We start from the raw sequence: 23927 nt of genomic DNA, 5'->3' as shown, positions 1-23927 counted from the left end.
ATTTGATTTTAAAATACTTGAGCATAATTAGGTAATATTTGACCGAACTCAAATGTGAAGAAGGTCAAGTAAACTTCAAATTCCTATTTTATACATTTAAATATATACATATATACTCACATTGATGTTTGTGTGGAAATTATGTACGTTATCAAGTAAAAATGTCTGACTTTATCCAATTTGTGGCAATTTTCTTATTAACATAACTTTTCATATCTTCGCTCCCACTCACACTTGGCACTAACACACACACAGACGCGTGCACATCACCAAGGAGACGCTCAAGTGCTTGGATGGCGATTACGAAGTGGAGGAGGGCAAAGGTGCCGAGCGCAACACATATCTGAAGGATCATCAAATCGAAACTTATCTCATAGTGCCAGGTGATATTTATCGACCGGTAAGTGTAGCTGTGTATGTGTGTGTAAATATATGCAAGAATGTACCAATAAATAAAGAAGTAGTTCTTTGACGATTGCGAAGCTGTGAACCCGACCGCCAGCCACTCGACACGAGGCACGTGTGGCGCACGCATGACCGCACGCACATACAGGTGTACGTGCGTGTTTCCAGCGGCGCAACCGAATACTCTTATATGCTAAATAAGTTATATATTTACATGATTGTTCGCACACAAACACACAGATGCAGGATTGCATACGCGCGGGGTGAGTGGGTTATGCAAAGCGTCAAAAGGCAATGAAATAAACGCCTAAAATAACAACGGAAATAGAATAAGAAATACGCTGCGAGCGCAATAACACATACGCACACATATACATACATACAAATACAATATATGGTATATATGCATAGAGAAGCACCTGTAACACACGGGAACTTTTTTTATAACAAAAAACATTATAAATATTTGCTATTTTCATGTTGGCGTGTTGGCGTGTTGGTGTGCATGTGTATGTGTGTTTGCAGCATAAGAAATCACGCAACCGACTGCAGGTGAATGGCAATATTTCGAAGGAGCTGCGAATGATGGGACATGCCAGCGCACAGAAGAATACCTCCAAGTGAGTACACGCACACCTAGACACATACTTATTTTTAGATACGCGATAGGTATGATTTGGCATTCGAGCAGCTCCATTTTATGCATCACCCTTTGTAAGCTGCCCTATTTCACCCATTTTTCTGTGAATTCTCATTTGTTGAATTCGGAAATTGGTCCAAGTAATGATTGTGTGAAAATCTTAACAGATTTGGCTTCGGCGACAGTGCGGAGGGTGCCAAGGATCCGGAGGACGAGGTGAACGAGTATCTGATGCGTGCGATTGATGCGCGTAGCATTGACCATTTGCGTGCGGAGCATTGCCAGTCGGTGTTGTTGTCCTTCAAGGACGAGGCGCTGGAAAAGAAGGTAATACAACAATAAAATGCTTGTGACTACAAAATGTGTGCTAAATTGAATTATATTTATTTATGGTACGAACTTTTATGTTATTTTTTGCACTGTCTGCTTTATTTTCAGTATGGTTCGGAACCGGATCGCATGCTGGGTGTATATTTCTACTGTAGCTTCATGGTGCTGGTTGCCACGACATTTATAAGATTTTCTATATTTAAACCGTAAGTAGCAGTAAAGTGTACGGTGATATTGACAATTATATTTTTTTGATGGCAGGGTTTCGGTACTTTTAAAGGAAAAACTTTTTCCTTTCGACTATAATTAATACAATGAAAATAAACTTCTAGGATGCTAGTTCTTAAAATGCTCTTTGAACATCATGAAAGTAATGACGGCAAGACTGTTAGTTTAAGTTAAATGGCTGATGTACAGAGATCGCATGTGGAGTCATGTGTTCGAACTAATGAATCAGCAAAACGCTTAGTAGTCAATACAAATTTGCTCAGGCGCTTTAGTTCCAGTTCGGGCGGATATCTGCAGGTATGCGCTTTTCACTCATCTTCTTCCATACAGCTTCTGCAGATGAGGTTTGGTAAGATTCCCGACATTACGGCATGAATACCAGGCAATGGCCTGGTAAAAATCCCACAATCAGAGAGAGACAAGCCATACTGAGAGCTAAAACATTACTAGGGCTAGATCTTGGGCTAAAACGATTCTGCGACAACGCTGGCCAAGCTTCTGCGAAGCCCAGCTATCTATTAGTAGAACAGTAGTAGAATGAAGAGCATCGACCCGCTCCCGTTCTAACGATAGCTGTTCAATGGTGCCTTTCCTTGCTAGCTCATCTGCTTTACAATTTCCTGCGATTCCGCTAAGTACTGGCTACCGAGGTTAGGCACTCCTTGACCACCCCGGAACGCAGTTTTGATGAGTTCAAGGCTGGTATCGCCGATCTGCTATCTGAAGCTCCGCGGCATTAAATCTGCTGTTAACTTAATGATTGGAAGCTCGACTTGGAAAGCACTGCATTCGTTTGGAAGTCTGAAGCTGGAGTTAAAAGAGACCTTCTGATAATAAACCTCTCCACGAACCGTCCCTCCCAGCTTTGACCCATCCGTAAAGAAGGCCCCCAACGGCTTTTTCCCATCCACAATTCTCTTGCCGTTATTTGGGCAGAGAAGTAGCCGCCAGAGTTCGGTTTGGAGACTCCCTGTATGAGGATTTCCTAGTGTTTAGCCACGTGTTCCTTTACAAACCCCGATTCTATTAGCCTGATAGCAAGTTTCGTAACCATACACCTTCCGATGATGTCTACGAGCACTATGTACAAGATAAAGTTAAGTGCCATGGTTGGAGTGGACACTAGTGTACCACACATACTAATGAGAAGCGTCGCCGGTTGAACGCTTTCAAGTTTCTTTGCAAATGTGGTCTTTTCTACAGTTCGCCCCCACATGAGGATTCCAGAGAACACAATGGGCTTGACTATGGTGTTGCAAAGGACCACTTTCGGTTAGACTCACCTTTTGCCATTGGCTTTTCTACAGCAGTATAAGACATTCGATGGCTTTTTTGCTCTCCCTTTTCGCTATTCGCCTTCCATGAAAGCTTCCTATCCAGGATGAGCCTTAAATATATCACTATATCCGCCGGTTGCAGACGGATGTTTCCCATTTGCGGCCGCGGTGGCATTAGTATCTTAAAACCATTTTTTAATTTAAATTAGGGCAATTTTTCAGTGCAGAAATATTGAAGCCGAAAACAGAGCTTCTCCCAAAGCGTCTTGAGGAAAAAACACTTTGCGGTATTCACCATTACTCCGCTGAAAATTATCCGAAAGTAAAAAAAAAAAAAAAAAAAAAAAAAATTTGTCAAACTGTTATTAAATCCTCCACTCATCATCCCCTGATAATTTTTTCTTTCATTGAAAACTACAATTATCCACAAAAAAATTCCGAAATTTTATGGGTAGAAAACACCCTCAACGTAAAAACACAAAAAGTAAAAAACGATGGGGAGAGGTTTTATAAGTCAAAAATGCGGACAAAGATTGAAATCAATCGGTTGAGTAGTTTCGAAATGAAAGTGAAAATGGAGTTTCAAAAAGTAGTTTTGAGAAACTAAGTCTAAAATTTATAAACGAAAAAGGTGACAAAAACAAAAAAAATACCCTATATTGTCAAAAGTTTGCTCGGTAATGTACAAAAGGTCCGAATAAAACTACTCAATCCATATTTAAGAAATAAATTTCTTTTTAAGGTGCTAATTTTAAAAGTTTCTCGTATCCCACTTATTGATCCTTAAAATATTCAATTTTCATTTCAGGAATTTACTCACAGTCATCACCTCATGTGCGACAATTGTTATTGTGCTGCTGATTTCGCTGCTTGTCGCCGCACATGTGATCAATATGAAAGTACGTATACGCCATGGCAGCGAAGTGACATTAAAAATTCATATTCATATAGCACAATACAAACAGACACTCGCACCTTGATGAGCGCGCTTGCAATATCAAATGTTGTTAGATTAAAGTACACTGCTAAGTTCTGCATGTAAATATATATATACATAGCTACATGTGAGCATAGCTTCATCGGTGTTTTGTCCACACCATTAGTGCGCAAATCGAATTACATTGGAAATACCGTTTTATTCAATTTGATACCAGCAATATAGGCTTTGCCTCTGTACCGTTATATGCTAAAACAATATCATACCCACGCTCACACCCACATATATTTACATATGCAAATAAAATATTAATGTGCGTTTGTTGAAGCCGTGACAATTCTCAGTTGTTGTATTTACTTGCAGCTACCGATTGGTGTCAAGAGATTCTCTTCACGTATTCATAGCGATCGCTTGTTGGCGCAGTGTTTTGCCTTTTTAACAGTTACGCTGATTGCCCTCACAACCATATTGACAATGGTGAGTAGCAAATATGTGTGCATTGATTGTCGTCTCTGTGTGTGTTTTCCCCAATGGGATGTTTGATTTTAAATGCATGTTTTTATTGTTGTAAATGTTTTTAGCGTACTCGCTGTTTTTGTTGCTGTTACTTGTTTTCAATAATTTATAAAATTGTTGGAGGAAAACTCTTTGAAGGCATGACTTGAAAATAAATACCTTTCGTTAGTTTATTTCAATTAAATATCGGCTGGAATTTTATGTCGGCAGAGGAGAAATGTGTAGTTGTGAGATTAATTTAAGTTTGGCAAAATATAAACCTTCAGTTTTTTCAAAAAGTATTGGTGTCAAAAATCTTTGTTCGATTCTAGCAACTTTGAGTCCCAAATAAAATTGAAAAGAACTTCGGTTAGTTTTTAAGAAAACTTTTTGGTAATCAGAAATAAATGTTTTTATTTTCAAAAAAACAAAAAAAAAAAACAACAATTAGTAGTTTAATACATTGTGACAAAAAAATACCCCCAAAAACGCAAAATATTAAATTATTCATCAGTGTTTATTTTGTCGCCTTCAAAGTAATACCCCAGATTAATAAAATTATGCCAACGATTTTTCCAGTCTTCGAAATACTTTTTATAAACACTTTTTTTTGGTAGGCCTTCAGCTCCTTCAGTGAATTTTTTTTATCTCTTCGATCGACTGAAAACAGGTTCCACGGATAGGCAATTTCAGTTCCGCAATGATTCCGCATACGAAGTTGTGAGCAAAAGTTAAGCGAGAGATAACGATCGATCTATTTTAGAGAGAAAAATAAAATTACTTGCATAATTTGACCAAATTATTAATTCAAAATAACTTAAGGAATGTTAATTAGAAATATTACGGAAGAATTAATAATGACCTACTTTTCTATTGTTCCAATGCTAGTAATAAGTGAAATAACAACATGTGCAGTGTTTTCTGCATTTTCTGAGATCATGTTTCTAAGGGGTGTGTATATTTTTTAATATCATCGGAGAGTACTGACTTCTTCGAAGAAAAAGCTTGCTGATTTAAAAAAAAAAAAAAAAAAAAGGTTAACTTCGGCTGTACCGAAGCTAATATACCCTTCACCGGTGCATTTTTTTTTTTTTTTGATGATATTTAGCCAAATTTGCTCATTTATGAACTTGGTTTTGATGGGTCGGTTTGTATGGCAATCCGACCTTAATTCTTTTGAAGATTAAAGCGAATCTTGGGCAATAATCAATGCTAAATTTCAAGAAATGTTTCTTGTCACATAAGAACTTAATTTTGATTTTCAATTTGTATGGCAGGTTTTGTTATCCGRTYTGMAAAATTTCTTCAACTATTGTAGCGTTGCCTTAGAGAATAAACACCTCAAATTTGCAGAATATATCTCGTTAACTGGAAAAGTCTCCATTGCAAACATTTTACTCCGACCGTTCCGTTTGTATGGAAGCTATATGTTATAGTTAACCGATCTGAACAATTTTTTCAGAGATTACATTGTTGTCTTAGAAAATAATCTATACCAAATTTCGCGAATATATCTTATTAAATACAAAAGTTTTCCATACCAGCACTAGATTCCGATCGTTCAGTTTGTATGGCAGCTATATGTTATAATTAACCGATAGTGAAGATACATTGTCAAATTGGAAAGTTTTCCATACAAGAACTTGATTCCGATCGTTCAGTTTATATGGCAGCTATATGTTATAGTGGTCCGATATCGGCAGTTAAGACAAATGAGTAGCTTCTTGAAGAGAAAATGGTGTTTCAAAACGATATCTTAAAAACTGAGGGACTGGTTCGTAAATATACAGACAGACGGACAGACGGACATGGCTAAATCGAATCAGCTCAACATACTGATCATTTAGATATATATACTTTATAGGGTCTCCGATGCTTTCTTCTGGGTGTTACAAACTTCGGGGTATAAAAATCTGAAGTTACGACGTGAAAGTTTTTGATTGAAAAGTCGGAGTTTTTCTATTTTTCTTCGAAATACGGTTTCCTTCTTATTACTAAAAAAATACAGTCTGTTACAAAAAAATCTGTGAATAAAAATATTTTCGTAAATGTTAAAACTGTGTTATTTGAAAATTTCAAATAAATTTTGAGGTTTTTTGAAAAAGTCTATTAACCAAAGTTATAGGCATTGCTATTACCCATAACATTGCCTTATAACTTTTTTCCATATGGTTCATAGTTTTACCAGAAATCAAGATAAGAAATTTTCATTCTTTAAAAATTCATCTAAGTACCCGTCCTTTCTTTTACCAAACTCATATCGGCCTTACATTATATTATCCTTCATTCCCGATGAGTTTTTTTTTTTTGTTTTCAAAAAGTTCTATGTTTGGTGCCATCTTAATTCCTATGTACATATGTATGTTGCTCATGTCGTTAAAGTAAATAATCACCTTAAGAAATCTCTTAAGTTGAGACAGTGACAGCTTTGTACCTAAAATCGTTGACTGACTTTAATATAATACTTTTGCAATTGAAGTCTGGAGGCTTACTGACGGATGAAAGCAAAAGTCTTAGCCGACTTGAGATGTGTCTTCAACACATGACATTTGGCAGACGAGCGTGTGCTTAAGTAAATAAGTGTAAGAGCATGCGTTCATATACTTATATAGATAGTATACCGTTATCTACATAGAAAGATAAAAAGTAAGCTGTGCGAGATGTATCACGGCGGTGCTGGCGAGCATTTTCTCACATATTTATGCATTTATGCAAAACAAATGCGAAACTTCCGAAATGGCGCTTTTGGATTTGTGTGAAAATTTACATTACCATTTCAATTTGAGGGCATCAATTTGTAACACTTCAATTTTTACAAACGCACACACAAATACATGGATGTGAATAATTTGTATAGCGACGAAACCTTTTGTGTGTGTGAATAATTTTGCGGCGAAAGAAAAGTTTACATCAAAAGTCTCTATATATTTAAATATATAGTGATGCTTATCACTCTTTAGTCTAATCACGTATATCAACTCGGTGGTGTGTGCAAGAATCATACGTGCTAAAAATATATTTTCGGTAAAAGTTGCCGAAAAAATTATTTATTTTTTTAATGAATCAAAACTTTGTGGCTTTTTTATCCTAAATGGTAAATAATAACATAATTTTACTACTAAAAATTCTCATTAAGTTCACTATTGACTCGTTGATGTAGATATATGAAGCATAGAATCTCACTTTTCCAATTCGATATGGTATAAAACAATGTGATTGGTAGCACTAGAGATATACGACTGCAACAACATCTACAAAATACGAAAAAAAAAACTTTTCCGACTTCCAATATCCATATATATTTTTGATGTGTGTATGTTTAGGCATATTGTGTAAACAAATATACTATATAAACAAGTGAAAACAAAAAAGAAACAACAAAGTCTGTGTTAAAATTTTATGTAGCGGCAAAAGTTTTTCCATTAAGGTTTCACCGCCGCAACAAACACTTTGCCCTTGGCTTTATGCCCACATAACTCCAGCAAATCACGCAACACACATGCAGAGCGTTGTGCGCGCCCAAAAGTGTGCTAAAGTATGTGTGGAAACCTTCGAGCGGTAGACACATTGTTGTCCAACTTTTCTTCTCACATTCCACTTGATTTGTAAGCAAAACGTTGTTACACAAATGACTAACGGTGTTTTTCATTTTGGCCTTGCTACTTTTCGTTTACAGTTGCAATTTGATGCTTCTCTTGCTGTTTTTGTTGCCACACATTAACCTTTCGATGTTGGCGTCTTAATCTCAGACAAGCAAAAATATCTCATCAGTCATTAGGACCGTTGACCAACAGCTGTGCGACTGACGAATGCGAGAAATCGGGAAATAGAAAGTGTGACTTCTACATTTTAGACTTTTTAAGGCTTGACTATTGATTCGCCAAGAAGGCATTTGTTATATTTGAATATTTATGTCAAATAAGTGTTTCGAGTACACTCTTTACGGAAATAAATCAAAAAGAAAAGAATTTGAGAAAAAGTRTTCTTCAAGTTGTAATGACAATGTRCTCTGKCTTTCCTACATGGTCTTTACTCATTATACTKAGAAAAACTTCAGTCCACAAACGTACACTTAATAGCACATTTTAAAAGGAGAAGCCATCTAGAGCAGGGAGCAACACTTGTGTCAAAGCAAATGACCACACTTGTTGTTGTTTGTTGTTGCCTCGCGAATGTCATTTCTAATAGTCTTAGAGCAAATTACCTACATTTATATGACACAAWTCTTTTCCGTTATTTTTCTTCGCTGAAACTTCTTTGCGCTGCGTCTTTGTTCTTTATATGATCTGCAGTCATACTTGGATGATTGTGAAAAAATTTCTTAAAATTTCTTTCTTCTAAAAAAGTAAAAAAAAAAAAAAATGACATTCCATCAGCCGGTCGAAAATGGTTGAGAGCTCGTAGTCCATCAACCCAATTTTCAAATAAGTGCGTGTGTCATGTCGAAATATCATATGAGACGAAGSGCCCTAAAAAATTTAAAAAAACTTTGCCCATAACTAAAAGGCACATTTTTCTTTATACTTTGATTTGTAATAGAACTGAACAGAAAATCATTGCATTAGCCGCATACTAGGGYTGAATTTTATATTTCGAGKTTAGASARCAAAAACAAATATTAATCAAAGAAAATCGCTTTATTGTTTTCCTAATTATTCAAACGTTTACCTCTTCGTTTATTGTTTTGTKCGAGAATATAAAGAAGATGCCAAGTCAAGTCTTCACGGTGAATTACTCATCCAATCGATGTYTTATACTATATGTTCAAAAATGCAGTTGAATCAGGTGATGTGTGYGAGATGACATTGTCGTGGTGAAGAGGGCGCTGTTTTTCCTGATTTCTCACTTTTCCCCACTCAAAGTTTTTCGTTCTGCGTTGTTCTAGTGGTATGGTTACAACATGTAAAGTTTTAACAACAAAAACGGGCAACCATTTGCTAGGAAGTGCTTCGTCCTCGAACAATATTTGTTAGATTCAGCTCATCTTGAAACACTTATACAGTCCACTGCTGTTTACTTTCGAGCTTATACGCGCAAATCGACGATTCGTCAACTGTCACGATGTCATAGACGTGTTTAGAAGTACTGCTATCTTATTGTTTTACCATCTCTCTCGACTAATTATAACCAGACTTCTTCGAAGCGCTTGACAAATTGCGTGAAATTCAACGTGTACAAATTGCTTAACAGTGAGGTTTTCAAATAAAACTGAATGTATGCTGGCATTAGTGGGGCCTCAGCATCATGATAAGTCCCATGGCGATCTTGCAATATCAGTTTGCGCACAGCAACAATAGTTTCCGGAGCGACAACTAATTTAGGATGACCTTCATGACATTCGTCATGGAGTGAACTACGATCTTTATGGCGTTCATCACACCATCAATAAACATTGGTACTTGTTGGAGCTTTATTGCTAAAAATTGAATTAAGTTCATCGATGCACTGCTGCAGAATTAATCCTCGTCGAAAGTCTTGAAAAATATCGAGCGAAAATGTTACCGTTTTAATTCCATATTTTGGCTGAGGTGAATATTTCAAGTTACTGTAAACAACAAAAGTACCACCACTATATCAAAACTTTGTGAATTGCCAGACTAAAACACTAGTGCTGCCAAATCCCGAAATATAAAAGGCAACCTACGTATATTAAACCTCCAAAAGCAAAAAAAAAAGCGAGTGAAAAATTCTTTTGAAGTTAAAACCACAACACGAGGCTTTTTTGCGAAAGCCAATCAATTCTCGACCCTGATTCTCCAACCTAATCATTCTTTGTTAGAAATATTAATATTCACAATTTGCATTTATCTCGACCATTTTTCTTAAAATATATTCTTCTTAAAGATTTTACACGTCACCTATTAAATGCCTTCATAAGGACTTGCGCTATTTCATTTGTGGCACAGAGCTGCTAATAGCGGCACTAATGCTGGCAAGTGTGGGGAAAAAGCGATAGTGACAGGCAAATTGGTCGCCTAACGGTATTGCATGTCTCACCACGTACAAAGTGTCAACGAAGCCCATTACTGTGTGCTTTTAACAGCATTTGCGCCAATTTTTCGCTTTTTACTACAAACATTTAGCCATAAAAGCTTTCGTTTACAACAACGAAGAAAGCCTGTTTTGCTCCTCTGGCTTAAGAGTGTGCCATCTTATCTATTATCGCCGTTTTATGGAGTTTTAATGAAAGTTCTATTATGCCAACTTCTTGGCTGCAGCCTCGATGTTATATCCCATTTTGCTGTTGTTGTTATAGTTTTTTACTGTTATGGGTTTTCTTGATAAAGCCACTGTTTGCAAGTAATTTCCGCATGGGATTTATAAAAACTTTGTTTTCGCTGAGTGTGAGACTCATTGCAGTCATCCGCCCTTCGTAATTGCTAAACACACGATTAACTAAATGTGTCACAAGGCATTTCTCGTAGCGCCTTATGATCATAGTTGTGGTCAGATGGGTTACTTTTTTCTTTAAGAGGAAGCCTCACACCTCGATCGGACTTTACTTTAAAGTCTACTCCTTATGTCGGGAGTAACATCAAAGAAAGCGGAAATTCAAACAAACTGTTAAATGTTACCATATATTGGGTAGTCGAAAAAGCCTTTTCTTATTTTGTCAATAGATGTCGTTGCATTCGTATATCTTCAGTGCTACCAATCACATTGTGTCATACCATATAGTGTTGGAAAGGTGAGATTCCAAGCTTCCTTTAACCAAAAAAAACCAGACGAAAAGTGGATCCAATACGATAATAATGTGCGAAAAAAATTATGGTCCAAACGTGGTGAAGCTTAACAATTGGTAGCAAAGCCAGAATTGACGCCTCGAAAGATTATGCTGAGTGTTTGGTGTGATTGGCAAAGAATAATCCACTATGAGCTGCTCCATCCTGATCGAAAGATTGATTCTACATTTTACTGTCAACAACAGATAAGATTGAAGCAAGCAATCGAAAAAAACGGCCAGAACTGATCAACAGAAAGGGCTTGGCTGGGAAGTTTTGATGCATTCACTATATACTCCTGACCGTGTACCATCGGACTACCATTTGTTTCAGTCAATGTAGAACTCGCTTAATGGAGTAAAGTTGGCTTCAGGGAAGTCTCTGAATATTAATTGTCGCAGTTTTTCGCCAAGAAACCAAAAAGGTTTATACTGATGGAATAATGCCTCTAGAAAAAAATGCCAAAAAGTGGTCGACCAAAATGGTACATATTTGCCTAATTAAAGTTCATTATTAATAAAAAACTATAAGTAGAAGTTTGATTAGTAATACGAAATAATTATTTCGACTAACCAATATAAGACCATCTTAAAATAATTGTTTTTTATATACTATATATTTTGTACAATTAAAAAAATGTATAATATATTATTATTTGTGCCTATGATTATTGCAGTAACCATTCATTTCTGTCTTTTCGTTTTATTTGCAGGCTTATGAAATCTTTTACAGTGTAAATTTCGAAATTTCACCAATTAGTAGCCAAACTAATGAACCCATATTAACAGACAATTCTACAGCGAGAGCAGCTGAGCCAATTGCTTTCGATAGTGATTTTGCGTCGTTTGAGAGCGCAGCTAGTTCCGTAGTGGACGATTTTAGATGTGATTACTTTTTGGCAATAAATGTAAGTAGAAACGGTTATTATTAATTTCTAATATTTAAATAGTAACATTAAAAAGGTATAAGCAAAAATGTAGAGATATACAAAAAGGTAAAAATAAAAATAGAATAAACTAATTAAATTACATTTTAAAAATCACTTAAAAATTACTTGCTTAAGCTGTAACACAATTAAGTCCGTCAAGGGCAGTCAATTTCCATAAAAAGTTGTTTCAGCTTATTGCTCGTTATTTATTGATTGCCTTTTGTAGTTCAATAAGTTGCTTAAGCCCCTCTCAGACAACGCTTCCTCTCTACACTTTGCCCTCAACTTGAGATATGTTAATATTTAATTTTTTTCTCTTTGTCATCTCTCTCACTCACACACACTTTGTTGTTTTTGTATACTCGAACTTGACAGACTTTCTTGCTGCTGACGCTGCTTTCGATGATGACTTGTGCCACTTACCAGGTGTTGCGACTTGTATTGAAGTTGTTATTGCTACTGCTTGTTGCTGCCTTTTACACCGGTTTCTCGCTGTATTTGTATATGAGCAGGAATGTGCACTTCATGCTGGAGTGAGTATCAATTTCAATTACAATCTTTCGATTGAGAAAGACAAGCATTCAAATATTTCGCAGAAATGATTTCTTTTAAATATTTAAAGCACTTTTTTGTAACAAGAGTTTTTACAAGAAAAGTGCTCTTAACAAAGTACACTATTTACAATACTCTGTACGTTTGTCATGTAATCAACTTAATAATATAATTGACCTTCTTCTGTTTTCTTTTCAACATGTGTCTCATATATTATTTCACTTGCCTTCAATCTGCCGTCCGACTATTCATCAACGCCGTACTTTCCTCAACAATTAACATCTCGCCTGCAACGGAAAACTGCATGCGTCTGTGTGTTCACATTTATCATCAACAACGCTGTTGGTGTCTTATTGAACGATCCGATTGTCATTCGCACACGACTTGACTTGATAATGCCTTCAAACAGCATGGAAGAGGCTCTACTGCGCTACATAATTGATTTAATTTTCCTGTTTGCATTCATGTTGGCGCTGATTTTTCACAGTCATCAGACGGAGGCCACTTATCGTCTCGATTTCATTTGGAAATTACAAGCAACAGGTGAGTAAGCGAAGGCACACAGCGAAAGTGAAGTAATTATTTGCAAAGATTTCCGCCTCAAATCACTGAGGATGGCGTCTGTATTCTTTAATTGAAGAGCTTGCTCAATCACTTTAAAGAAATTGCTGCTGCAGCGGTGAAATCGCAAAAGTAGTGCGCTGTGGCGTATGCGTAACCTGAGTTATTATCATATTTCAACGGTGCGTATACGTAACTTACCAAAATGCTGCAAATTTAGTGAAAGTTCCACCCCATTTTAACAGCTGTAATGGTTGCAACTGGTGGAAAAGTTAATGACTGCTTAATATTCCATGTTATCAGTTATTGCAAACTTCTCTTCTCTAAAGTATGTAAAACCGGCAAACGCTTGCAAGCGTGGCTGAGCAAGTGTAAAACTACAAAAGTTAAGTGGTGCAAGCACGTAGGGAGTACGAACTATATGTCTTTATAAATATGAAATGAAAAAAAAACATTCAATCGTCTTTATTAGCCGAAGCTTTATCTGCGTTTCTGTTTTTATACCCGTCAGACGATCTCACATTTTGCAACCTCCCTTCTTCTCCTCCAAACAATTTTGTGGTTTCATTCAAGCTACTAATGCTCGATAGGCTTTTTGAAGACAAGGTTTGGTGCTTGATGGATTCAAAGCGTTCTGTGTCGGATCTGCAATATGGCTGGGCATTCACAGAGAAAGTGGAAAATTGTTTCCTTATTTCTTACTATTTCGCAGCCTCGGCATATATTGTTGTAGGGCATTACCATTTTGGACGTATGTTCTCCAAATGGCCAATACCCTGTTATGGTGGCAGTGAGTCTGTAGATACTCTTCGTTAGTTCTTTTTGTATTATATTATATATTGGCCATAACTGTTTAGTTATATTGCATTTTGTTATGATTTCCTAGTGCGCTTTGGATTGAATTGGCTTTGCCTCGAATTCGTTTGTGAAAGCTCCTGCCTTTGCCAACGCGTCTGTTTTTTCATTGCCGAGAATGTTTCTGTGGTCGGGGAACCGTGATCAAGTCTAGATGGAGCTTGTCTTCAAGTGAGCACAGCGCCTTCTTGCAGTTAAGGGCTATGCTGGAATATGTTATGGACGACGAAAATCCCAGGAGAGCTATCCATCTATGTTGCTCCTTTATGTATCCTCTCGCACTTATTCAATTGAGCTTCGCAGGCCTTCTTTATGCCCAGTACTTCCGTTTGGAATATGCCAGCCAAGTTCAGCAGACGGATAGAGAGAAATGTATCGTTATAATGTCACAGCATATTTTGTAGTTCGGACGACTATATCTTATAAAAAGCTTCGGTTTTTGTATTTTTATTTTGATTTTGGTTTCTGTGTATATTCAATTAGAAGCTTAGTGGAGACTCTACCTGTAAAAAATTTGAAACAACTGCAATGTTAATTGTAAGTTTTCTAAAAGACAATATAGAACAATTTTAAGGCACCAAAACGCATTTCCACTCGCTTTTAATTATTTTGCCTGAGTCTAAACTCCTTGTATAAATAATCCAACATATTTTAAAGTTTCCTGCTAGTAAGATTACTTTCCCTTACTGTTCTTCATGCGCTCTCTTTTCCTCGCATTCTTTTGTCCATAAAATTCTACTTCACTGCTTTAAGTATTTATCAGAGTTGTCTGGCTCTGCGATTTCTCTCGTAAAAAACTTTGTTCCATGCCATGGGAAGATTTCTACCAGCCGCGGGGATTGCCAACATTTAACTAATTAAGATTTCATTGTAGCTCTCTCTCTGCGAAAGTTGCGACAATTGAGTTTTACACAAACTTCCATTACATGCAGACATATTATATTAACTATTTAGGTGTCGCGCATACGCCATGGTGTACGCCGGTTTCTCGAAGCATAGCCTTTGTTATAGCTGCGTAGTTTACAGTTGATTTTATTTTTCGCTTTTTGTTGAAATTCAATTACGAGCGCCTTGCTACAAAGCAGCAACTGGTGAAGCAGCACGGCAAACTGCCACAAAGAACCAAAGCGAAAAGTAGAAATAAAGATTCTCCTGAAAATAAAAGAGGAAAAGAAGCGCGAAAACATTTACGACTTCTGCCAAACATCAAAGAGCTGCCCCGTGCGTTACACTTATTATTGTTGCACCGCTCATAGTTGTCGCAGCGGCAACATTATTGCATTCCCTCTCACAACTATTTATGACGTTCGTTCTGCATAACTGCAACGCCAGAATTCTTATTTAATTTGCATGCACACAACCACCCCCAGTCACAAAGTGAGCCAGTCATGCCGTCAGCCACCAAGTCAATCTAACAGTAACGAACCGGCGAAGGTTGGCAACAGCTGTCACTCCAACTCAATATACCGAGAACCTCACAAGCTGTAAGCCATTTCTGCAGCAGCATCAGCATCGTCGTCGCCATTCATGTCACCGTTGCAGCCACCAATTCACCAATGCTAGGGTATCGTGCGACCCTCACTCGCTCCCCCCACTGCAATGCAGTGAATCCTTCGGGCGACCCAAACACAACAACAACACAAAATATATTTGCACAACTTGCCGCAATATTTAAATGCTGATGCAGCCAAGCAACAGCGTCAGTCATGCAAACTCATACACACACGCAAACATACATAGTACAAATGTGCGAATATTGTGCAGCGGTTCGCATTTCAGCATTACATTTCTCCGTTGATATTTATTTATACGATTTTTCTGCCATCGCTCATATTTGCGCAAAAATATTTCCATTCATATTTTTCTTCAAATTTCTTTCTTATGCTTCGTTGTCGGTTTGGAAACCATGTACCCGCCGGTGGTGTTGTTACAATCTGCGCGCTGTTTAGAGGAGAAAGAGGATATGGAACATCTGCAGGCGTACAATCGCAAGCTGCTGGAGAATATATTGCCTGTGCATGTGGCGGAACATTTTCTGAGTCGGGATAAAAATATCGACGTAAGTACTTGCATACACACACAGTATTCATGTATTCATATTTTTAACCTTTTTGATCACCACAATGACATTTCCCTATAACCAAAACTATGCATTTATGTAGAAATTGTATCTTTGGGCACAATAAATTTGCGTAAATTGAAGTGAGTTCGTCGGAAATAGACAAGGTGATGCGAGATTTTTATAAAAAAAAAAATTTGGTGAAAATGCAGAGTAAGCTATCTCTAAGTTCAGTGTAGAAAATAACAATATTTCACATATATTTCTGACTAAGTTAAAACGGCTTATGGGTTACGAATATTTTGTTAAATACACATAATCAGAAAGGCTTCGATTTTAGATGGCTAGGCAGAATAATATACGCTTATTTCAAACTTCAAATTGCTCGTCACACAGCTGAAAAACGGTTTTGAAATAATTCGTTCTTCAATCAGAATCTCCTTCTTGTCGTCCGCATCAACATTATTTCCTTACCATAAACAAATTCGCTCTTAGCGAATCACCACACATTTTACACTCTCGCAGTTTACAAAGATCAAAGCTGGACGAATTATATCTAGACAATATTCTAAAATATGCTATCATTAATATGACTCACAGATTGATAGATGTTTTCATTTCGAAATGAGACATACGACATCTGTCAATCTGTGGGTCATATTAATGACATGTTGATATCTGGAAGTTTGAAGATTTTTTATCCCATTACAATAATTTTTGTGTAAGAGGTCGCACTATTTGTGAACAGTGTTTTTCCGATTTCTTCACTGAGGCTCCATTTATGTACTGTAAAGTAAAATAATTTGGAACCCATTGTTTAATATTATATCAGATTCTATGAAGTCCTTTCGTCCCATCTTGGTTTGGAAATTTAATACATCTGATGCATTGATTTAGTGATGTCTTCCGCATCGTCAGTGCTGTCGTCACAGTTACGGCATGTGTCACTTTCAGGTCACTAAAAACCCCCCTCTAAGGAACCGTTGTCGTTGTTGTTGTAGCGTTAGAATTCTGATGAGTTGACCGGATAGAAGTCCGGGTCCGTTCCGGTTACGTAGACCCGACTGTCGTGGGAACGGCCTAAGGAACCGTCGCCCACCCTAGTACCACATTTGCATTGCTTCAGGGTGGCATCCCATTTTTCTCATTGAGAGACTTACATCTGCATACTTGCGTCTTGGCTCCGCTTTTTGCTGCGTAGCAAGATTGCTGCGAATTTCTTGATAATCTCCCAGTTTGCTTCTTTCACCAGCAGGACGCGGATTAAATTTTCCGCGTTTATTGGGTCAATCAGGTCTTCTATGGCGGTGTGCTCTCGTTGCCATCGTACATATTTAAAAAATATGTGTTCAGCTTCATCTTCTGTAGCATCGTTGTATAAGCGGAGGTACTTTTGGAATTATCCGTGACCGGATAGCAGCCGAGTTGTGTAAAAGTCGGCTTCTCCGAATTGACGGCTTGTCCATAAGTTTAGGTCTTTTATTAGACTGACCGTCCACCTGCTGAGACTTTCTATCTAAGTTGCAATATTCTTATTGTATCTTTTTTTATTTGCTCGTTTGTATTATCGTATGTTTTCTGTAGCTCCCACAGCTTTTTTCTTTCATATGCCAGAAGGTCAATTGGTCCACTACCACTTATAACTAATAATGCATCATCTAACACTCTTCGTTAGGCTGATGCAACTTTGAGGTCCGCGGTCACGCTTCTTCTGTGTCTCGTCCTGTAATTACTGATGCAATGTCATCCGTACCATTTAAGTACGATTCGTCTGGCATTTCGAGATATTTCGCTATACTAAGCGTCTTAGCTAACTTTCCATAAGTTAGGGCCTAGAATAGATCCTTGTGCTGCACTTGTCGTGACCGCTATCTGTCATGATCCTTCTTTTGTTTGGCGTTGCAGTTTTCTATTACTAAGGTAGCACCTCGGCACAGGTCTGACGTAGTCGGGGACTTTAAAGCTTTTTTCTAGAGCGTCGGTCATATCCACCCATCCAGCGCTGCTAAAGACATTTCGGATATCTAAAGTCGCCAGCAACACTATTCTTTTGAATTTATGCCACCTACGCTGGGCTTTACACTTATAAAGAGTGAAATAGTTTTGTAACTATTTAAACTAATCAATATAGGTATTAAAGCACTTAAAGTTAAAATAAGGGCTAAAAATTTCCGGAAGTTCCTCTTTTTTTAAAATAAAGAAAAAAATTTTAATTAAAGCATCCTAATTCCTATGAAACCCTATATCTATATCAATTAGTTTAAAGTGTTCCAAAACATTTATATTCTGGGCCAACATGTTGCGAGAGCATAATAACTTACGACTTTAGTTATTGGCATCAATATTTAATTCATTTCTATAAAATCAATATTAGAAAAATTCCAATGCAAATATTATTACTTACAGATTATAAAAGAACTTTTATGTTCATGAATCTTCATTGTATATAGTCTTGAAGGTGCTCACGCGAGTCTTTCAAAGGCTTTTCCTTTGCAATGTTTCCAAAAAAGTATGTATCTTTTAATTTAATACTGCCTAAATCCACACAGCATGGTTGCATCAATTTCCATTTCATTTCCGGCGTTCTCCAACAAATAATCAAAGTTAAACTACCGATTACATCTTCCTGGTATTATTGTAATTTCATTGCCATAGGAGAGAGCATACTATATGGTTCTATTTGCACAATAGTATAAAAGCCAGACACAGACGAATTGTTCAGGCATAACTGTCACTCCGCCACTGCACACAATAAATACTAATATTATTTCATTTATATTTTACCCCCCCGCCCTGGCAAACAAACAATTGTCAATCGCTGTGCATGTGTGTGGTATATATGGCCCTACAACACTGCCAACTTCACCTCCATCACCGCCGTTGCGACCACTAAATCAACAATCAACACTTGGCTGCCATTCAATGAACGCCACTAACGCCAACAAATGCCGAATAATCCACAACAACTGCACTGTTATATTCGTTACGCGCAACATATTCTGTATTATGTGCGGTTGCCTGCACTGATGGACCGTTAACATTACCACACTATGTCCACACCGGCTGTCACTATTGGCCACACCCATGCAACGCACATGCAGGATCTCTATCACGAGCAGTGCGATAGTGTGTGTATATTATTTGCCTCTATTCCGAATTTTTCGGAGTTCTACGTAGAACTGGAAGGCAATAATGAGGGCGTGGAGTGTTTGCGTTTGCTCAACGAGATTATCGCCGATTTCGATGAACTGCTCAGCGAGGAGCGTTTTCGGTGAGTTTTAAGCGCAGAATTATACTCGCACAAACATATATACGTGTTTGCTTGTGTGCGTAAATTTTGTGTAAATTAACTTTTTGCATGTAATACGAAAGTTTTGCGGTTAATCCTTGAAGCGCACATCAAGTATGAAATTATTTAAAAAAAACTTACCTGAATAAATTATAAAAAACATTTTTTATGTTTTCTTCCCAGATATATTGAAAAGATCAAGAGTACGGGCGCAACCTACATGGCTGCGTCTGGTTTAACGGCGAACACCTGTGATCAAGTGAACTTCGCTCATGTTACCGCTATGGCGGAGTATGCGCTGCAGTTATTCGACAAAATCGAAGAGGTCAACACGCACTCATTCAACAACTTCCGATTGCGAATTGGTAAGAAAGATTACAAACTATTTATATATATAAAATAAATAAAAATANAAAAATATATACATATGTATATAATATTTATTAAAAGTAAAAATGCTATGTTTTACACAATGTATAGAAACAAATGTGTATAATATTATAAAAATAACTTCAAGTACAAACCTAACTTTTTGTGAACATATTTTATTGTCTTCCGATTAGGTATCAATATCGGTCCAGTTGTTGCTGGTGTTATTGGCGCACGTAAACCACAATACGATATTTGGGGTAATGCAGTTAATGTGGCATCGCGCATGGACTCCACTGGGTTACCGGATCATATACAGGTAATTAAATCGAAAGAATTTCAGCTATCGAAAGGAATGTGTAAATATATAATTTGTATAAATAGAAGTGAATTTTGTCACCTTTAAAGATAAAGGTCACACAAAAGCAATATTAAGAGATTTTAGTCCCAAGCAATACAAGAAATTTATATTTACTATACTTATATTACTGAATATTATCCTAACTTACATGTATGTATATTACTAGCTTAGGGTTAACCAGCCCAATTGCTTACATAGCGTTAACGATGCGCGCTTTTTTAAATAATCTTCAGCCACGCATATTTTGATATTTTTCGATTATTACTTTTCTCAGCTTTTTGGTTTTCCTCGTCACTTATGACTCTATTACTACTGATATTGTTGTGATCGAAGCAAAGTATTTTGGGATCAAACTTTAACTAACTAACACGAAGAAGCCTTCAGCAAATAGTTCGTAATTGATATATTTTGTCTGACATAGGCGTACGTATTAAATGGAATTGAAGCATTCAACTTTGAAAATTCATCTCAACTCACCTTACAGGTTTAGATTTTTGATTACAAAATGAGTTCGTTAAGGACAAATCCTCCTTTTTCACTTACCATATATATTATTCCTTCAAAGAAAATGCAGACGAACTTTCCTATAACGCCTTATACTAATAAAAAATATTTAACTCAACTGAAAGCTCATCGCCTTTACTTTCAGTTAGCTTTGCCTTTTCGCCAAATAAATCCTCAACTCTGCGTTCCGAGTTATTGCTTTTATAAGGCAAAATAATAAAAAGGCAAATGCTCTTGTCGATTGTGATATCAATTGGAGATAATAATTTTATCCAATATGTTGTGGCAATACAAGTGAATGAATAGAAAGGGAAGGAATATATGCAAACAAAGACTTAACAAACATATTTAATTGCCACCCATAAAGTGAGTTTGTTGTGGTCTGCAGTCAGAGAACTTCTTGGTTAAGTTAAAAAAATATGCATTTATATTTTTCGCACATATGTATGTACATATATATATATATATATATGGTGCGTATATACTTCTATCAGAAATAACAGCGCGGATGTTAAGGACAAAATTGTGTACCTCATCGCTTTGTTTTTCTTCAGATTGGTAATTGTTACTCGTCATCGATTGGGCATCTAGATCAGTTCTAGGGACTCTACAAGTGTAGGAAAGTGAGGAAAAGTTCTCTGAGAGCCATTCATTTGGGAGTGGCAAGAAACGATTATTTTAAATGAAGCTCAAGCAGCTCACGACTTTAGGCGAATATCTATCCCCAGGGTTGTGCGCTGGGTTTGGGACTCGTCCTGTAAAAAACGGCCCTCATAAATAAGCTAATGCACCTACGAATAATTAGGGAAATACATATGGAATAGTGAAGTCAACTTTGTTTTTAGGAACAATAATTAGCCCGACAATATGGCTCATTGTATTTGATTTCAACTGTGAAAATACTTGGTAATGCTTACAACGCTCTTAAATTTGCTTTCTTTAAACAATAAAAAACGATTAAATAATTTTATAGATATTGTCTGATTTGTTGAAAGTATTTTCGAAACTTCCTAACCTCCATATATATTCACTGAAGCTTGTGTTTCAATTTCAGGTGCAGGACTCAACAAACGATAAACAATATTCCCTGCTTTTCATTCCTCTAATTTGCGAATTATACTAGACTTCTTTATTCACCACTTTCTATGATAGACTTATGAGTGTCCCAAATTATTAAGTTGCGAGGTCAGGCAACACATATTATGTCGGACTTTGTTCCTATAAACTAAAGTAATCATTAAATTACTCCCCATAGAGAGCATATTGCAACTAACTAGGAACGCATTGCTTTAAGGAAAACAACCTCACACGGTGCTTACATACTTTTTTATATTTAAAGTACTGCTACATTTTTGTTTCTATTTGTGTTGACAGAGCCAATCCAATATAGTCAACAAGTTATATTAGTTATTTACGCATGAAACTTTTGCTTTATTTCAACATCTGCGACAGTTATTGTTTTCCCGCGTGGCTGAATTTACTCCCAGCGAAGTTAACTCATTCACTTCCTCTTACTTATTTATTTCATCAGAGGACCAAGGATGTATGACAGACATGTTTATAACAACAATGCCAACATTTTCTTTATATTGTTGTTGAGCTAATATAAGAAAGATTTGTGCGCTTTGCTGCTTTTCCAATCAACTTTTCAACACATTTACACAATTTCCACACTTTCATATTTCATGTTATTTCGCCGCTCTCCCCCTCACTTTTGATGCAGGTGACACAAGAAATGTATCAGATATTGGTTGGACGTGGCTTTGAGCTCACCTGTCGTGGCAGCGTCAATGTAAAAGGTAAAGGCTCCATGATTACATATTTTCTAAAAGGAAAGTCGACGCAAATACCGGAAGTCACAACGGGTAATTTCAATACACCGACGTCGCTGAGCGAGACCAAAGCTGAAAGTATCGAAGACAACAAAAAACTCATTGAAACAACAACTAATCTACCAATTACCTCGCCTCAAGAAGAGAAAACTACAGCAAGTAACATCGAGCTCGTTGATAAAAAGCCGGAACTGCTACCCACAACGCAAGAGCCCAACGAAACGGCTGAACCACCCAGCATACTACAAAGTCAGCACAATAAGAACAGTATCGACTCTGACGACGATCTTTCACCCGACTCGGAGTTGAACTCATACATGCAGAGTGCGACGGCGCAGCGCCGCAAGTCACTCTGCCGTCAACACAACATATCATCTTCCTTCGGCACTACAACCAGCTCGACGTCAGCACTCACGCCCACCATGTCAAGCAGTTCCAGTGTGGTCACAATAGCCGTAATGCCCGCAATCGCCAAGACTGCCTCCTCATCTGTGGACAACTCTACGGATGGCAATTTGGGGAGCGGCTCCCTGAATACCACCACGCCTGGGAACTCGTCAACTGGACGCGGCAATAGCCAGCCTCGCACCTACGTCGACGAACTGAAAGAGGAATATAAAGATGACAGCGACAAGGCGCCACTCAAGGACTCCATTGAAAATCTACAAATTCTACTGAAAAACAACATAAGTCTGTCGGATCTCAGCAATAAGCAGCAATTGAATCTCAGACCAAACGATGCCAAAATGCAGCAGCTGAAAAAGGAGACCATTGTCACATTCCGAACCGAAACACTTGCCTGCCGACAACGCAATTCGATTACAACGATCGCCACGTCAACGCGGCTGCGCAGTTTTGACGAATGCATTACTTCTGTCTTGACAACGCCAGCAACAAAAGCAATCGGCGCTCCCAACAATACTCAGTGGACAAATGGCAGCGCACATAGAAGCGCCGAAAACTCAACGAAAGACAAGCAATCGATGCATAATGGCCCGCAACAGCGTCCACAAGACTTGCCGAGTCGTCAGCGCGTCGATACACATCGCAGTCCCATCAGAAGTTCGCAGTCGATGAGCCCCATCGGTTTGACCGGCAGCGAAGTGTTCGTGCTGCCAAACAGCCGCAGCATGATCGAGTTCAGCAGCAGCGGGAGCAGCAGCACCAGCAGCGACGGCGCCAGCTCCAGCAGCGAGAGCAGCAACACGGCCGCCGACAGCACAATTGCCTATATGCTGCAAGACGTGAGTACCTAAACCTCCCCGAAGTGTGCTACTGCGATGTAGGGTGTTGAAGCGGTGGAAATAATATATCAAATTGCAAGTTTACTGTTATTTGCTGTAAATTATCCCAAGTTAGCATTTAAAATGTAATTATTGTAAAAGTATTTGTTGAAGCTCGTGTACAGAGAAAGAGAGGTTTAAATACTGTTAAGTAGAAGTAGAAGAGTAGAGTATGTATAAAGCTATTTAAGTAAGTAGTCTAATTAACGATCTTGTATATATAATGAACAAACGAATCAAATTGCAAAGGGAAAAGTGCAGGTACATTAGTTGAGTAGGATGTCAAACATACTAACTATA

At 37.5% G+C, this 23927-nt stretch overlaps 1 protein-coding gene across 1 annotated transcript in view; it reads left to right on the top strand.

The window, feature by feature from the left end:
* The window catches only part of LOC108966823, a 68855-nt gene extending 45062 nt beyond the window's left edge, over window positions 1-23793 (top strand). Inside the window, exons 14-27 of the mRNA XM_018929916.1 lie at window positions 256-400; window positions 931-1025; window positions 1213-1372; window positions 1484-1581; window positions 3689-3779; window positions 4181-4294; window positions 11747-11941; window positions 12338-12495; window positions 12924-13057; window positions 15880-15989; window positions 19091-19260; window positions 19462-19643; window positions 19842-19966; window positions 22236-23793. Coding sequence (XP_018785461.1) covers window positions 256-400; window positions 931-1025; window positions 1213-1372; window positions 1484-1581; window positions 3689-3779; window positions 4181-4294; window positions 11747-11941; window positions 12338-12495; window positions 12924-13057; window positions 15880-15989; window positions 19091-19260; window positions 19462-19643; window positions 19842-19966; window positions 22236-23600 — 3142 coding nt within the window. The 3' untranslated portion in view covers window positions 23601-23793. The remainder of the gene's footprint in view (window positions 1-255; window positions 401-930; window positions 1026-1212; window positions 1373-1483; window positions 1582-3688; window positions 3780-4180; window positions 4295-11746; window positions 11942-12337; window positions 12496-12923; window positions 13058-15879; window positions 15990-19090; window positions 19261-19461; window positions 19644-19841; window positions 19967-22235) is intronic.
* The last annotated feature ends 134 nt before the right edge of the window (window positions 23794-23927 follow it).

Source organism: Bactrocera latifrons, unplaced genomic scaffold (assembly GCF_001853355.1).
Source record: "Bactrocera latifrons isolate USDA-ARS-PBARC rearing strain unplaced genomic scaffold, ASM185335v1 scaffold_170, whole genome shotgun sequence".
NCBI classification, from domain to species: domain Eukaryota; kingdom Metazoa; phylum Arthropoda; class Insecta; order Diptera; family Tephritidae; genus Bactrocera; species Bactrocera latifrons.
Note: the sequence above shows the minus strand (reverse complement) of the source record. Positions and strands in the feature narration are given on the sequence as shown.